General features: G+C 35.6%; 1 protein-coding gene across 8 annotated transcripts in view; it reads left to right on the top strand.

Annotated features, from left to right (window-relative positions):
- The window catches only part of Marchf1 (membrane associated ring-CH-type finger 1), a 748,496-nt gene that overhangs the window by 444,859 nt on the left and 286,978 nt on the right, over positions 1–16,659 (top strand). For 4 of the 8 annotated variants that reach the window (XM_042263084.2, XM_042263092.2, XM_042263090.2 and 1 more), the window contains exon 4: positions 8,301–8,449. The exons of the other annotated variants lie outside the window; for them this stretch is intronic. In XM_042263084.2, coding sequence (XP_042119018.1) covers positions 8,339–8,449 — 111 coding nt within the window. In that variant the 5' untranslated portion in view covers positions 8,301–8,338. The remainder of the gene's footprint in view (positions 1–8,300; positions 8,450–16,659) is intronic. 8 annotated transcript variants of the gene reach the window in all.

The following is a 16,659-nucleotide window of genomic DNA, read 5'->3' as shown; positions in this document are numbered from 1 at the left end:
TTCCAAGCTTACCTTATATTGTTCTTGCCTGCCGACCTGTAGAAACAAACCATATATTTATCTAAGGAGCCTTGTTTACTTTTAGTGCAAAATGATATTGGAAGCTGACTCTGGGCAATAAACACATTCGCTGCTACAATAGGATGTCCTTGCATCTCTGATTTGTCAACAAAGGGATAAGAAAAAATATATGTGCATAATAACCTATAATTATATGTATATTCATATAAATTCTATGTATTTGTATATCCATATAAAATTGTATGTACTTTTCATATGCTAGATGCAATCTTGTACTATACTTTATAACTCACATCTATTACTACATGGTGCACTCCTTCTCTATTTGTATTAGGGATCTATAACCTCCCTCTCTAACACTGGAAGTTCTTACTATCAAAATGTTCACTTAAATATTCAGTTCTAATATACATTTAAAACTGTATCAAAGTCACTGACCCACATCTCCATAGGGAACAACTGTGTAAACTGGAGAACTATTCTTATGTAATATCTTTTACCTCTAACCTTATGGGCTCAGCTCATTTTTGAATCTACTTAAGTTAGACAATTTTCTCTCACCTTCTTTAATGAGCCTTTTTCCCCCTGTACATTTATAATATTATCAGCTCATATTTTTCAGTCTGCTTTTTATCCTAGGACCACCAACCTCATAAATGTGTTAATTTGCATGCATAAAAATTATAACATTGAGCTATGAGATTTTAGAGATTTTCATCATGTAGCATATAACATCCAAAAAGACTGCATCATACATAATAGTTTTACTGCGGGACCACTGACTGTGTCAATATAGCTGTAACACTGACCTTCCCAAGAGCATTGTATTGAATGCAAGCAGAGCATCTGGATTCCTTAACGTATCAATATGCATTTAATGTGTGCACATGCCTTTTCATGGCTAACTGATTTCTGTTTATATAGGAACATTATGTTGTTATATGGATTTATGGCAAATTGTCCACTCATTCACCTATTAATGGATACCTCTGCCACATCTAATTTTGGTGATTACATTTGTGTGGTCATTTATGATGATACTTGTGTGTAGATTTTTGTACAACACAAATTTCAAAGTAAGTTCTATAAACAGCTATGAATACAATAGCTGGGTTGTATGGTATAACTATGTCTATCTTGACTGTCTATCACGAATAGTATGGAATAATTTCTTGTAGGCAAAAGGTGAGAACCCCTTCTTCTGGGGCTTGGGAGATGGCTCACAATGTTCAGGAACTTGCCATCAAATCTGATGACCTGAGTCCCATCCCAGCCCCCACAGGTAGAAGGAGAGTACAATCTCCTGCAAGTTGCCTTGTACCTGCCTCACACATGCGTTGCACCCCTTCTAACCCCACATACTAAGTAAATGAATGACAGCAAAGGATTTTAGAAGTGAAAAGAAGTCTCTGTTGCTTTAGATCCTGTGATGGCACTGGTGTCACCATCTCTAGGGGCTGACAGTCTTAGTGGTCTCTGATTGTGACTCAGTTTACAGGTCTATAATGGCACACACCATTGAATAGCTTTTACTTGCCACTGTGCGGATTTTGTTGACATGTCTGTTTATATCACCTGTTCATTTAAAATTTTCTCATTATTAAGGTTTAATAATGGTCTGCATGTTTAGGGTACTAGTTAGTCTAGACTTCATATACATTTTGCAAAAAAAATGTTCTCCCCATTGTTAGCTTGTCTTTTCTCTATTTCATGAGTCTTTCATAGAGCAGAAGTTTATGATTGTAACAATTCAAACTTAGCAACAGGCTTTCTCTCAGATATCATGGCTTCAGTGTTACCAGCAATATCTCAGAGCCACATAGGGCTGTCCTCATTTTTCTCTCTGTTTTCTTATAGAAGTTTAATAGTTTTTCTTGGACATTTACTTCTATGATCCAATTTTATTTTTTTAAAAAAAATGTAAGCCTTAAGCTTAATCTCTAGAGTCTTGTTTTGTTTTGTTTTCTAATGTGCAGTATTCAGTTGGCACAGAACCATTTTGGAAAAAAAAATGTTATTTCTCTATTGAATTTCATTTGCTCATTAGTCAAAGATGAGTTGGCTTTTTATGGGCCCGTATTATGTTCCACTCTTTAATATGTCTATTATTTTTCTAACACACCGACTTGTGTACCATAAATTTATAGTGTTTTAAAACTAGAAACTGTGCATTTTGTTGCTTTGTTATTGTTTGGTGCTGGACTGGCTTATATAGGAATTTTGTCTTTCTCTACAAATTTTATGAATACATTTGTCAGTATCTACACAATGAATTCCTTACCTGTATTTGTATTGGAATTGCATTGAATCTGTAGTTCAAGTTGGGAAAAATCTGATGTACTAACAACACTAAATTTTCAAATTCATGAAAGTGCATTATTGTCGCTATTGTTTAGAGGGTTTTTGCTTATTTGTTTTCTTTTTTCTTTGGTTTTATGAGTTTTAGAGTTCCCATGTAAGTCTTAAAATATTGTGTTAGATTGACCCTATGTATTTTGCTGCTGATAAATTTGGCATTTAAATTTTTTTTTTAGTTTATTAGTGGCATGCACAGGTATATAGGAAGGCGACTGACTTGTGTACTGTAACCACGTACTTTATAATCTTCAATTCCATCATCCTTTTTCTCCATCTAATCTTCTACAAGCTCAATATGTTAAAATTCTCCTTCAGTTTCTTGTCGTATGTTTTTATTCTCCATTTGTTCCTTTTCTAATTACATGTATTTTTCATGTTTTCAGATTAAAATATAATTACATATTTTCCTCATTTTCATCCCTCCTTCTCAGCCTTTCCATGAATTTTCACCTCAATCCTTTCAAAGAATGGAATCCATTTTGTTATTGTTACACAGATGTGTAAATACACAAATATATAAACACAGGAGGAAGTCACCTCCAATAGTGGAGAAGTAATTCTTGATTGATTTTTTAATTCTTATTTATTATTTTGTATATATGTTAGAGAGATAGGACACTGGTGTGTGTAGAAGACAAAAAGGAAACTTTGGAGAATCAATTTTCTGCTTTCACTGTGGATTCCAGAGGTTGAACCAGGGCATCAGGCTTGTGAGCCTTCTCACCACCAAAGAAATAGTTCTCCATAGCACATTAGCTAAACAATAAATAATCAAATCTCATAAAACTTAGGTAGAAAAAAAATCTTCAAATTCTTAGACAAGGGCCATGTCCAATTCAGAAATTCAGGAGTAAGGGGCACTATCCATTACAGACATGCAGTGAAAACAGGGAACATTTAGATAAGCCAGAACTGTACTTTAGTGAAAAGGACACAAAATGAGACATTTTAAGGAGGGAAATAATTCAAAGAATGAGATGCAAATAGCTACAGGCACCTGTGTTTTCTTAAGAGAAGCAGAGTTCTGCTTCTATGTTTAAACTACGTTAGACTGTAATAAAGTGAGAGAGACAAAGCCGTCTGGTTGATTTGCACAGGTCCACCACATGCACAGTGTTTAACATGAGGAACATCTCTGTCACACAGTGCCATTTGAATAGATTGCAGCATGAATGGTGTCCCCAGAGTTGAGTAGTGCCGCACGTGAGAGCAGAAGACTTTAGAGTTATGATGATTTTAGTTTGCTCGTAATCACTGGTCCTCTTGTTTCTTTGAAAGGTCTGTCTCCTGAGGCCTACCTACCTTCCCCTGTACCAAATGCTATTTTAAATATCCGTTTTTAAAGTTTACAAATATTCAGTACTCTCCTGGGATATCCTTTATTATACTATCTTATGGGAGTAGCTATTCTTGCTTTTTCCTCTCCTTATTCCAAGTCCTGGGTATCTTCTATTTCTGTCTCTTGATTCCTAGAACAGTCTCTGGCTTAGAGAAAGTACTCTGTAAATTTTGTAAATTAAAAGTAAATCATTCTCCATAAGAAACACCCAATTACCTCATCTTTTTTTCTTAATTTTAATTTGTTGTCAATTTAACCCACCGAGAATGCACTATTCTCCTATTTATTAAATTAAATATCTGCTCAAAGTGGCATATTAAAAATTAAGCTTAGTTAAATCCCAATTTCCTGGGATCGTTATAGAAGTTGCTCATTGCTGCATCCCCTATTAACTTGGTTCAATGGGTAAAACATAATTAACACGAATGCTTAATGATCACTTTCCCATTCTGATGTATCAGTAATGATGCTTGCAGTTCCAAGTGCTCTAGGGTTCATTATAAATGTTGATACTTGGCCTCCCCTTCTGACTGGCAGTACATTCTTCTATCTAAGGACATGATGTGCTCCAGACCTGCACAGGAGGAAGGAGAGTCTGCAGAGGTTCACCAACCGATCTCCCATGCCTGTCCATGCTCTCAATTAACCTCTGATATTTCTAGATAGTCAACTTTAACATCAATGTTAAAAAAAATGTTTGAGCTGTGATGCAGCATCTGAACATTTTAAAAATAACAGTAAAGATCATCTTGTTGGGTGTAATTGTAATAGCTCCTGCCACACAAGGACTGCTTCTTCTCCCTTTCTTTCCTTTCAATGTTTACTTGCTCAAATGTGGTTCTCTTGAGGTCCTATACAGATTAAATGCCCCATAAGATCACGCTTTGATTCTAAGGACAACAGAGTCACCGGATGCATATTCTACAGAACAAACCAGGAAGTGATACCCGTGATATGGATGCACAAGTACAGCGTTCTCAGCCATCTTAGGCTTCTCTCTCATCACGCGCCTTCTTCCTTAATATTATAAAAACCTTCCCAAAGCTGCAGCATTCCTGTCCTCTGTCATTTCACAGATTTATCATTTATTTTAAGCATCCCTGTGACATGGTCAAAGTTAGGTTGTAAGCTTTCGAGTCTGCTGTCAGTTATCACATTGCCTTCTCCGTTTGCTCATGTCAGTGCCCGACCTGTGAAAATTAAATGCTTGTTAAAACATTTAATTTACATGTATTCACTAACAGGTATATAAAACATATACTTCTGCTTTTTGAATTATTTATCCTAATCATTCTAAAACTAAGATGGTCACTACTACCTACAGCAGAAAATGAGAATATAGTTGATCTTTTACAGTATTATGTGTTTTGGCAGGTATAGCTGAAATATATATATATAGCTTTTGTCATGCCTGTTGATAGCAGGTCAGAAAATATAATTTTTATAAATCACTTTCAGGGAAGACCTATAAATTCAGCAGGAATCAGTGCCTACTTTAAGAAAGTAAGTTTACAAGTCTCTCAAACTAGAGACTGGAAAGGTCTGACTTTAAAATTCTCTAGACTAGATTTTGACCAGAACCCAACTCAAATAAAAGATGAATGTAGTCTTCTTGTGAACTATTCTTTGACTTCTTCAGTACTCACAGTACAGTAGGGGGTCAATAAATATTTGACAATAAATGTGGACTGAGTAAAGGGATATAACCACTACTACAATTGAAAACACAACCAATTAAGTTATTCCATCTCAGAATCTGAGTAGGAAATAAAAAAGCAGATGTCTTTACAGACACACTCCAGGAAAAAAAGGATATCATAATTTGTGGGCCACATTATTATACTTTTTATCATGTATGAACTTATTTTCTCATAAGTACTAAAGTGATATTAAATCATGGCTTATTTTTTATTTAAAAACAAAAAGTAATAAAAATATTTAAAAGTTGGAAAATTGATATTTTTAAAAAGCAATTAGCAAATAAAAGTGGAACATTTGTTTATTGTTGATTAAATTGTTTGATCATAGATATCATTCCATCTACTTTTTAATGAAGATACTCATTTCATTTATATTTAGCACACTTCAAGAATTTGTAATAAAAACCGATGAGTAGCTGGGACAGAGTGTACTTAAAATGTGGAAATGGTTACGTTCTTCAGAGGGCAAATTATTTGGACGTGCATATTCCTTATTAAATGGATCAGAATTTCTTTAAATACTTCCGGCAGTATGTTGAAAAGAGAAAGAACCAATAATATGTTGCTCAGTCAAACCATCTTCTCCCAGTTTCCTTCAGCCTTCCCTTCCTGTACCACAAATGACTCACTCATACTAGACCAAAGGCTCTGTTAGGAGATTGTGGGGCGTTTATCCACCACCCCCACAGCTTCCCAGAGTTTTCTTGAGTGCGATCAGCAGGAAATATTAGATAGAAGGATTTATAGTGAAGAATCTTGCGGAGATAAACAGATAGAAAATAAAGGATAGCCTCGAGAGGGCCTGGAACCTATTCCAACGGGCCCGGACTGTCTCTGGTCCAGGGTTTTTATAGAGACGCCAAGGGGTGGAGCAAAAGACCTCCTCCCCCAGCACAGCTAAGTGCAGGCCATCTCAGACACCTGCACTCAGGCCCATGGTCCTGATCATCCTCTATTCGGATCTGCTGGGTAAAGCCACGAGGAACCCCAGAACGGGCTCCCACAGGAGATCTATTTCAGGGCTGGAGAGATGGCTCACTGGCCACTCTTGCAGAGGACCCAGATCCAATTCCCACCACCCACATGGCAGCTCACAGCTGTCTTTCCCTCCTCTTCCAGGGAATCCACCATCCTCACACAGACACACATGCAGGCAAAACACCAATGTACATAAAATACAAGCAAATAAATTATTTTTTTAAAAGATATCTATTTCATCCCCTACCTCCAATTCAATTTTTATGAAAGATTTTTTATCACCTTCTTGTTTGCATTGTTTGTATCCATTTAACTTCAGCATTTTATCACAAGAGTAATAACTCATCCATCCAAGAGTAACCTTTCTTTCTGTTACTGTCTTGGAGCTCCGAAATGTGCTGTTTTGAATCCTGAAATGTTATAAACCACCAGATTGCTAATTGCTTTGGATGCTGTGAAAAATAATTACTCTACATTATTTTTGATATTTAATTGACAGTGTAATGCATTTAACTAAAGACCTGCAATAAACTACTTCTAATTACTGAGGGCGGTGGAGTGGAAAAGGAGGCTGTAAAACTTTACAAGGGAAACAATGTTTCTCCATTATCTTCAAAGTCCTTATTGATATGACTTTCAGAGACACAAAATTCCACCATATGGAAGTTCTGGGAAGCTTGGAGGAGTTTCCTACTCATAATGAAGTAAAGCTTTATTTTAGAATTATTGCTTTTAATAGATTGATCTTTGATGGAAATCAGCTACTCAGTTTACCATATTTTTACTTAAATTTTTCCTTCTGTTATCAAACCTTTAAAAAAAGATGATGATGACACTAAGATGATGATTAGTCTATCCTTGGTCTTTGGTCCATACATTTTGCTTCCGTAAGATGTTCAGCTGAAACCTGTGAAAATTTTACTTGTCATTGGCATACACCATACAGATCACAATGATGTTTTGGTTAATGATGGATTGTATATATAATGGTGGATCTATAAGATGATAAAGGAGACAAGATGGTCTCTGCTGCCCAGTGACAACATAAATGTCTTAACATCATATGTATCACATTCCTCAAATGTATGGTAATGCTACCATCAACAAATCCACTCTGCTGTCACCCATATAAACACATAACATATATGATTATACATAGTTTATAATGCAGAATAAGTGACTGATAGTCTATATACATCCTTATTTTAGAGATTATATGTATAGATAGATGATAGATAGATGATAGATAGATAGATAGATAGATAGATAGATAGATAGATAGATAGACATTAAATTTACAATGAAGCAGTACATATATAGAAAGTTAATGTATGTTGACATTTCCAAAGAAATACTGTGCTGTGTTATAATTGAGCAGACTCAGATATCTTTTGTTCATGTGTCCCTTGATTCTGTCATGAGCCCATACCCTGTAACTATCAACTGTATTCTGTGGTAGTCTTATAACAAGGTAGTCTTACAATGAAGAAGGACTCATTTCTGAGAATGTACTCTAAGAATGTTGTCAAGTCTCACATGACTGTATGTAGTAATCTTCAGAATCTGGATCAGTAATCTTCAGGTTCAGCTCCCAGGTTAAGAATGTTTTCAACCAACACCAGAAATCAACTCCTAGAATCTAATGTAAGAAGGGCATTTTGTTTAGGAGAGGATATAAACATGTACACTTTGAAAAGATGCACAGTTTACATTCTGCAGTGGCTCTGGGATATTATTTCTAATATTTGGTAATGCTTATTTTCTCCTTCATGATTTCTAGTTAAAATAAAACCTCTCCATCAGTATTTCATTAAATTTGGGGATTAAAACGTTTCAATGATGTGTATTTTCCAGAGCATAACTATGAGAAGCGATGTGTTTCAGGGAATGTAAATTATTTTCAGAATTTCAGGAATTGAAAAGGGAAAAGCGGAAGGAGAAAATGCTGGGCTGGTGTGAAGCGATAGCCCGGAACCCTCACAGAATCCCAAACACCACGCGGACACCAGAGACCGCAGGGGATGTGGCAGATGCCTCTCACACCTCCGCGCTGGTGAGTGGACAGTTATTTTACCTCAAAGTAGCTCGCACATAGATAGGATGCTAAGATGATGGTGAGATGTGGACCTGCTAAGTGGGCATTCTTGTTTGCAATGGCGTTTACCTTTACAGTATATTCTTCTAATAGATTCTCTTTAATTCCTAAAGATATTTTAGTATTGCTATAATTTTTTTAAAAGCTCATACATTAAATTTAATCAAATTAAGTAGCTATTTATTTTTCCTTGTGTTATTGTGGAATAACTGTAGTTATTGGAGTGACCTGAGAGACAAAGTTGTTGGATTTGACACTGTGTAATGAAATACCGGAGGAAAAACATGTATACTAAACATGTTAAGCAAATGTGAGCAGAAAATCGAATCAGACTGTATGTTAGCATATTTTTTAAAAAATTTGATTAAAACTAATAATTTTCTGTAAAAGCAATTTGAAGACTGAATCAATAATGCACACCTTTAAGCTTTGTTTTCGGCTGTAAGTCTAAATGTTTGCTTTTAGCTAACCAGCATTTTCCAGTGATTAGAAAAAAGATAACTCATTAACAGAAGGAGTTTTAAATATCCTCTTTTTTAGAATTTGGCCATAGCATTCTGCCTTTTAATTTAAAGAAAGAAAATTCCATTTGATCTCATTGAAATCATTAGCTGCATACACCTTAGTGATTAGTTTATCTTTTTGTAATACTGGAAGTATTTTTATTAGCCTGCCTGTTAGCTGATAAACATAGAATTAAATATGACTGAAAAATGTTTAGATGTGTTCCTTTTTATTTTGGAATTATTTAAATTTTCAAAGTACTTTACTGGCGTAGTCTGTTTGAGGCACTATAACAAAATGTGAGGAACTCATGACCTATAAGCAACAGAAACTCCCAGTTCTGAAAGCTTTGAAGACAAAAATACTGCCATATTTGGATCTGATGAGGACTTATTTTTTGGTTTATAAAAATTATAAAAGATGCCTCCCATGGTGGATGATGCAAGCAAGTTCTCTCAGCCCTTACTGGTAGACACTAATCCCATGGACTAGAAAATCATCTTTATGACCTGATCACCTACCCAAGGCTTCTCTTCCTGGTACTATTTCTCTGCTTATAGTATTTCAACACACAGATTTGGAGAGAATGAGGTCAAATGACAGCATTACTGTAGAAATGATGTTACTGAATAAATATTAGTGAATGTTGTCCAGAGAAACCATCCCAAGCATAGCAAGAGGTTATCAGACTAAAGTTTCAATTCCTTCATTGTATGTTGTTGGCAGAGGGTTGAGGTTACAGAGAGATACTTAGAACTGTGGGAAACTGATTCTGTGAAATTATCACCAGCATCTCTCATCTCACTCTAATTTTTTTTAATCCTTTTTCTTTCTTAATTATTTTACTGTTTTAGAATTTCATACACACACACACACACACACACACACACACACACACACACATATATATAAAATGTGTTTGGGCCAAATTCACATTTCAGGCTGACACCAATCACAATACATACAGTATTTCTATACAAAACTGGATTTTTGTCATGTATAAAAGGATATACAAGTCTAAATTAAAATGTATTTTCTGTATTCTCATTAAAATGGCTTTGAATATTTAACCTCTATTTTTCAGATTCATAAGTCAAACCCAGAGAGAATCTTGAGCAAACCCTTAGCATAGATTTCTCCTGTATAAGCAACAGTCTAACATTGGCTTCATTTCATAGAAAGACGTTGTAGTCATAAGGTTTCTCTGGTCCTGCCGAGCCCTGAGGTCCCACAGCCACTTATAAAATAATCACTCAGAGTCTTAATATTATTTACAAACTGTATGATCTATGGCAGCCCTCTTGCTAGCTAGCTTTTATATCTTAAATTAACCCATTTCTATTCATCTATGTTTTGCCACTTGTGCCACGGCTTACTGGTCTGCTGGCACATTGTTCCTTGGGCTGCAGGCTGGTGACTCTCCCCAGACTCTGCCTTTCTCTTTCTTGTTTCTCTCCTTGGATTTACTGCCTGCCTCTACACTGCCTTGCCATAAGCCAAAGCAGCTTATTTATTAACCAATGGGAACAACACATATTCACAGTGTACAGAAAGACATCCCCCAGTGAGATGTGGTGGCTCAGACTTGTTAATGGACTTCTATAACTGGTATGCAATGAAGAGGTTGCAGAAGCCCAGCTCTCCCAGGAAGGCTTTTCTTTCCTTGAACTGCAATTTCACTTTTTAGATGTCATTTTCTTCCCATTCAAATAATTTTAGTAAAAAGAGAAAGATTCCCAATTACCAATATAATCCAACCCAGGAATTAAATATATACTATATCAGGCCTCTAGACACCATAACACATTACAATCAAATCCATTTCTTAACATATAAAAATAAAATATTTCTCTGTCTGATAGAGTGTGACTTATTTGGGTTGTTGATCCCACTTGTCTTTGGATGCTGCCTTATGATGCACATAGCCTCCTTGGTCGCCAAAGGAAATGAGGAAACTGAGCTGCTGTGCGTGTTAACCACTATAGAGCAGCTTTGAAGGCATGAGCATTTTTCCATTGGCCAAACCTTAATGTCATGACTCAATCAAACTGTAACAAAAGGTGGTAAATATGTCTCCATATGTGACTAGGAAAAGGAGATGTAGTTATGAGCATTCAACTCATCTCTGCCATAGCCCATCTATCTGGTCAAGAAATATTTATGCTGTGTTCCGTTATGTCACAGGAGAAGGCTACTCTCTAGACTAATAGCTCAGAATTCTTCTAGTCTCTGTATTCATACAAAGTTCAAGAAATTTGATTATTCATTGTCATCATCAAATAATGAAGAAAATGCTGACCATGACCAAATTATTTGCATTTTGCAACTCACTCCAATTTATGTCCAAATTTATGCCCAAATTACATAAAACTAGAAAGCACTTCCCATTTCAAAGAGATCATGAGGCCAAGTGTGATTTAAAGTATTTTAAGAGTTGTATTTCTGGAATCAAGCCATTTTTCCCTACTACTGTTCCCTGAAATCTTATTAGAATTTTGATCTGTTTGCTTGCCAACAGCCTCAATGCCTAGAAAGTTCCTTCTTAAATGCCCCTCTTCCTCTTCTTCCACTTTTCTCTTAAAAGTAGATGGAAGGACTAATCCTTAGCACAACCACTGTCCACTAATGCTTTATTTTGTTCAGAAGTTTTACTAGGCGCTGGGCTATCGACCATTTCCTATTTGCTTTTAATAGCTGTATTTGAAATCTTTCTTATGCCTTTATTGTTTGAGTTATTCAGTACCATGCCATCTAACTCAGCTGATGTGATAACCTACAACATGATGTCTGAAAGAAGCCACTTATTTTATGTATTAAACTCTGGAGCCTTCTGAATTATTTCTATTCATATGCACATCTATGCCATACTAGCCAGTTAATTACCAAGCTGCTATTTCTTTTGTAACAACTTTCATATAGTCAGTAATAATTAACATATATCATAATGTTTTACTCTCCAATCAATACATATTAGGCATCAGAGATACATTCCCCACTGTGTTGGATAGTTGTATGCCAACTTGACATAAGCTAAAGTCATCTGAATGAAGTGTGAACCTCAATTGAGAAAATGTTTCATAACATGACTGCAGGCAAGCCTGTATGGAATTTTCTTAATTAGTTACTGAGATAGCAGGGTCCACCCATTGTGGGTGGTGCCATCCCTGGGCTGGTGGTCCTGGGTTCTATAACAAAGCAGGCTGATGCTGACCCAAAGTTACACCATTTCCACAACAGAGAGTAACAACAGAATACACAAGAAGAGTCCTAGTGAGAACCCAGCATTAATAGTGTAGTAGAAACCAGGGGCCTCAAACCAGACCAATTACTCTTTTCAATGACCACTTATAAGTAAAGATTATGGACAACGGATTCTACAGCATGACTTACTGTGATACACTGCAGCTTTTATAATGAGATTTTAAAATCTTTTCCCTTTTTAAATTTTTCCCCTTAAATTTTGTTTTCCTTAGGGGTGGCATGCAGGGGCAGAGGGCATGAGGAAGGATAGGGAAATGAATGGGGTCAAGATACATGATGTAAAAGACATATAGAACAAAGAAAAAAAGGAAAAGGAAAAGAAAGAACTCAGCCTGAGTAAGCCATGAGGAACAAGCCAGTAAGCAGCACCCCTCCATGCCTCTGCATCAGCTCTTGCTTCAGGATCCTGCCCTGTTTGAGTTCCTGTCCTGACTTCCTTCAATGATGAACAGTAATATAAAAGTTTAAGCCAAATAAACCTTTCCAACTTGCTGTTTGGTCATGATGTTTCATCACAGCAACAGAACACTGACTAAAACACCAGCTCATATATAGAGAAATTTTGTCAAAATGCCATACAATTAGTTAAGTCTTTACCTTTGAGATCAATGTCTCTATTATCTATTGTCCAGTCGCTAAGGAAATTGTTTAACTTTTGGTACGTGTTATGTAGCTTGGATTTGGTTACCAATACAATTATTTAGTTTGAAGGCTGCAGTCTAGTTAGAAAAAAATAACAATAGCAATTATACCCCCAAAAAAATAATACAAAAAGCTATTGAATTTGATATTACAATACTGAAAGTTTTTGGCATTATATAAACTTGACAACTACGAGAAGTAGAATTCACTCACATGGAAGGTGAAGAAAGAGGGAAGCAAGAGTGGAAGCAACAAGTCTGGAGAATACACCCTCCAATCTAGCTCTGTAGGGTATGATATGGGCTCATTCAAGTTCATAGAGGATTCTTAAGGATCTAGTACCAAGATATTAGAAGGAGATGCGCTTCTTTAACCTTATCTAATAAGAAAGGAGGGGATATGATGATTCAATAATGGCAGCTCAGACAATGTGAAAAACTTAGAAACTGGGTCCCACTTTACATGCTGATTTAAGCAATCATTAGTGAAACCAATAGAAATAGGATAGACATGAAGGAATGAGTTGTTTCTCACTTTGACATCTAGATAACATTAACATTAAGAATAGAGAAACTTCCAGAAATATTAGTGATAAAGATAACAACAATTTGAAGTCTTCCTGCCCTACCATCTTGAGGTAAGTTGTAGAATGAGTTTAGCACCAAGAGATATTAGTTTAGTAATTCACATGGAGAGCTAAGAATGAGAGCTTTAATAAACTCTGAAATTCCAATGCCTTATCTTCATAAATGTTTGCTTTTACTCATGACTCAGTCTGTTATAGATAGTTTGACTCATAACCACCACCACCAACAACAAAAACATTAGGTTTTCATATTCATTCCATGCTATGCTGAAAGCAGCATAGCTGTGTAGTTTTTGAAGAAGGGATAGAGTAAGTATGTGTGGTTGGAGGTGAAGATATATGAGTAGGTATGAAAATGATGCAGATTGTTTCTATCCTGATTCCTTTGGATGGAAATCATTGGCACGCACAAATGTACCTGAGGAAATGTTTTCAGGCATAACATTGCAACTAGAGAAGGTCAAGGTATTTCATCAGTATATATCATAAATATATTTCTTCCTTTGGAGGTGGAGTTTTTAATCTTTCTATTTTGTACAGCTAAGGTTTTGCTAGAAGTTCTCTGCTGTCATACATAGTATTTGAAACTTTTGTGACAAATACTCACATAAATATGATGGTAATAATGGTTGGCTATTATACCCCAGGGACTTTTCTAAGCATTTTTGTACATATTCTTGTTTTTAATATTCACAAAAATTGATGAGGTGGGAATGATCAATATTATTATTTTATGTACAGAGAAACTCAAACACATAGAAATTTATGAATCTATCCAAGTTGATCTATGTAATAACAAGCGAAGTTGAATTCCCAACAAAGCTTGCATTCTAAATGTCGAAAGCCATTCCATCATGTTTCTTTCAACTTGCAGGAAGGATATAGTCATTATTTAAATTTTAAGTATTTGGCTTCAAGAGAAAACTACCACCTCTCCTTGAGGGACTAGTGGCAATTAGTGTGTTTGGAGAGGGGTGTCACTTTCTTCAGTGGCATAGCCAAAGACAAGTTGCCCTTGCTTCAGTAAAAATTGTTGCCCACTCACACTCATGCTGGAGCAAGGAATTCTAATTAAACTCAAAGATCACATCCAAAGAGACAGAAGATATGAAAGCAGAAGGGAAACTTGTTGAGAAGAAGGAGGGAAGGAGAGAGGGGAATAGAGACTGAAAAATCCTAAAATTTATTATGTACATGTATGAAACTGTCAAACATTAAAAGAAGACAGCAAATGAGAAAATAAGTCGGTATAGTGAGGCATAAAGATAAACAGGATGTTTCTTTTATTGTTATGTGTACCTATGAGAGTATTTGATGCTCCATATTGATCGACATATGAATATGGAAACTTTCATACCCACTTTCACCACTGCATTTTTAACAACCAACATGATTGAAAAGGACAGGTTCTTCTCTTTTGATCTATAAAGCATTCACATTACCTGCTTTTAAAATTCAGAGACTATTAATTGAGCTTAAAAATATTCAAAATGTGTAAGAACCTTGAGGGACTTGGGATATTGTGTTTATGAAATAAATACCCTCACAAATTCACCATAAGTCAGAGGAGGAGATTCATCTTATACGGCAGACAGGCAGGAAACGCTTGAAAATTTATTGTGATGCAATTTCACTTGTTAAAAAAAAAGATGCCTTATACCAACTACACCCTTAAGCAATTCAGTGAATCGAGTCAGAATTCTAATATTAAATTTAAAAACGAGTGTGAAGATCAAAAGAATCAGGAATAAGAAGGTGAATGCTTTTATGAGGACTGAAGTTGAAAAAAAAATCTATGGATGTCAATGCAGGAAGATTAAAAACTGTCACTTCAGATGGTCAGCAATGACTCCAGAGAAAATCATTCTCCAGAGTAAAATAATCAATGATTATTCTTTGAGGTTGTAACTAGACTGTCATTAGAAAAAGAAGAAAGTGTCAGTCCATGATAGAGGTGGCTTGCTGCTTCTAAACATATTTTCATCAGCTCAGATCATATTTTCTAGTCTACTACGGACATATGGCTTCTGGTTTACAGTGGTGTTGTTGCCCTATAAACCAATCATAAATTAAAATGTTAAAGCAAAATGCTTTTAGTACACTTACTAGGTGACCGCCATAGTTTAGCAGTGTGGTGTACTGTTGAAAGGCCTCTGTTTAGCTGACTGGAGGCTATGCCTCAATACTAGTGTCTAGCATCAAAAAGAGTTCCTGTCCTGTGGGACACGAACTTGGAAAATATTAAAATGTAAAGTTATTAGCATGATTCTGTCAGTGCTTGTTACTGTCACATTTCATAGACTTCGATAATTTTTAATGAATCCATCATAAGAGGTTCAGGGTGGGATACACACTGTTCTAGAAAAGACTAAACAGGAAAGACTAGAAAGATGCTCGCAAGGAGAGCCAGGAGTAGTGGCTTTTATCTGTTATGCCAGCCCTTGGGAGGCTGAGGCAGAAGGATTACAAGTTTAGAACAAATATTGAGATCCATAATCAAAAATAGGAGAAACATGTAATCATGACTTTTAAATGCAATTCAATTAAAAACAATATTGTGTATTGTTTCTTAAGTTCATAATTTTCAAAGTAGTTTTCATATTTTTCCATGAAAATTTAACTATCTAAACAGGCAATGAAATAGAGATATTATCTAATTGTCTCTCTAAATCACAAAGACTCAGATTTCACAATGTCTAGAGTTTTAAGAAATATATCTATGCCCATTGCAAGAAGTTGATATCCATGTTTGCAAATACAAAAGAAGGAAAATATCTCATAAAAATCAACTAAGTAGCCTCAGTAGTCAGTTAGAAAGGAATATTGATGAATGTTGGTTTTGTCTATGTTTAAAAGACAAGAATGTGCTGGAGAGATACCCAGTAGTTAAGAGTGCTTACTTCTCTTCCAGAGGACCTGAGCTCTGTTCCTAGCCTTGTGTCAAGACAACTGCCTATAATTTAATCTCCATGGAATTAAATACCATCTTCTTCTGGACTCTGTGGGCATTGAACTCATACACAGTAACACATGTATGTGTACACATGCATGTACACACACACACACACACATACACACACACACATACAATTAAAATAAAATTAATGCTTATTTAAAATGCAAGATTTTTCTAGTTTCTTAAAATAAAGCTTAGCATACTGATAATGCATATTTT

The sequence above is a fragment of the Peromyscus maniculatus genome, chromosome 17 (genome assembly GCF_049852395.1).
Source record: "Peromyscus maniculatus bairdii isolate BWxNUB_F1_BW_parent chromosome 17, HU_Pman_BW_mat_3.1, whole genome shotgun sequence".
Lineage (NCBI taxonomy): Eukaryota > Metazoa > Chordata > Mammalia > Rodentia > Cricetidae > Peromyscus > Peromyscus maniculatus.
The sequence above is the reverse complement of the archived record's forward strand: the minus strand, read 5'-3'. Positions and strand labels throughout refer to the sequence as shown.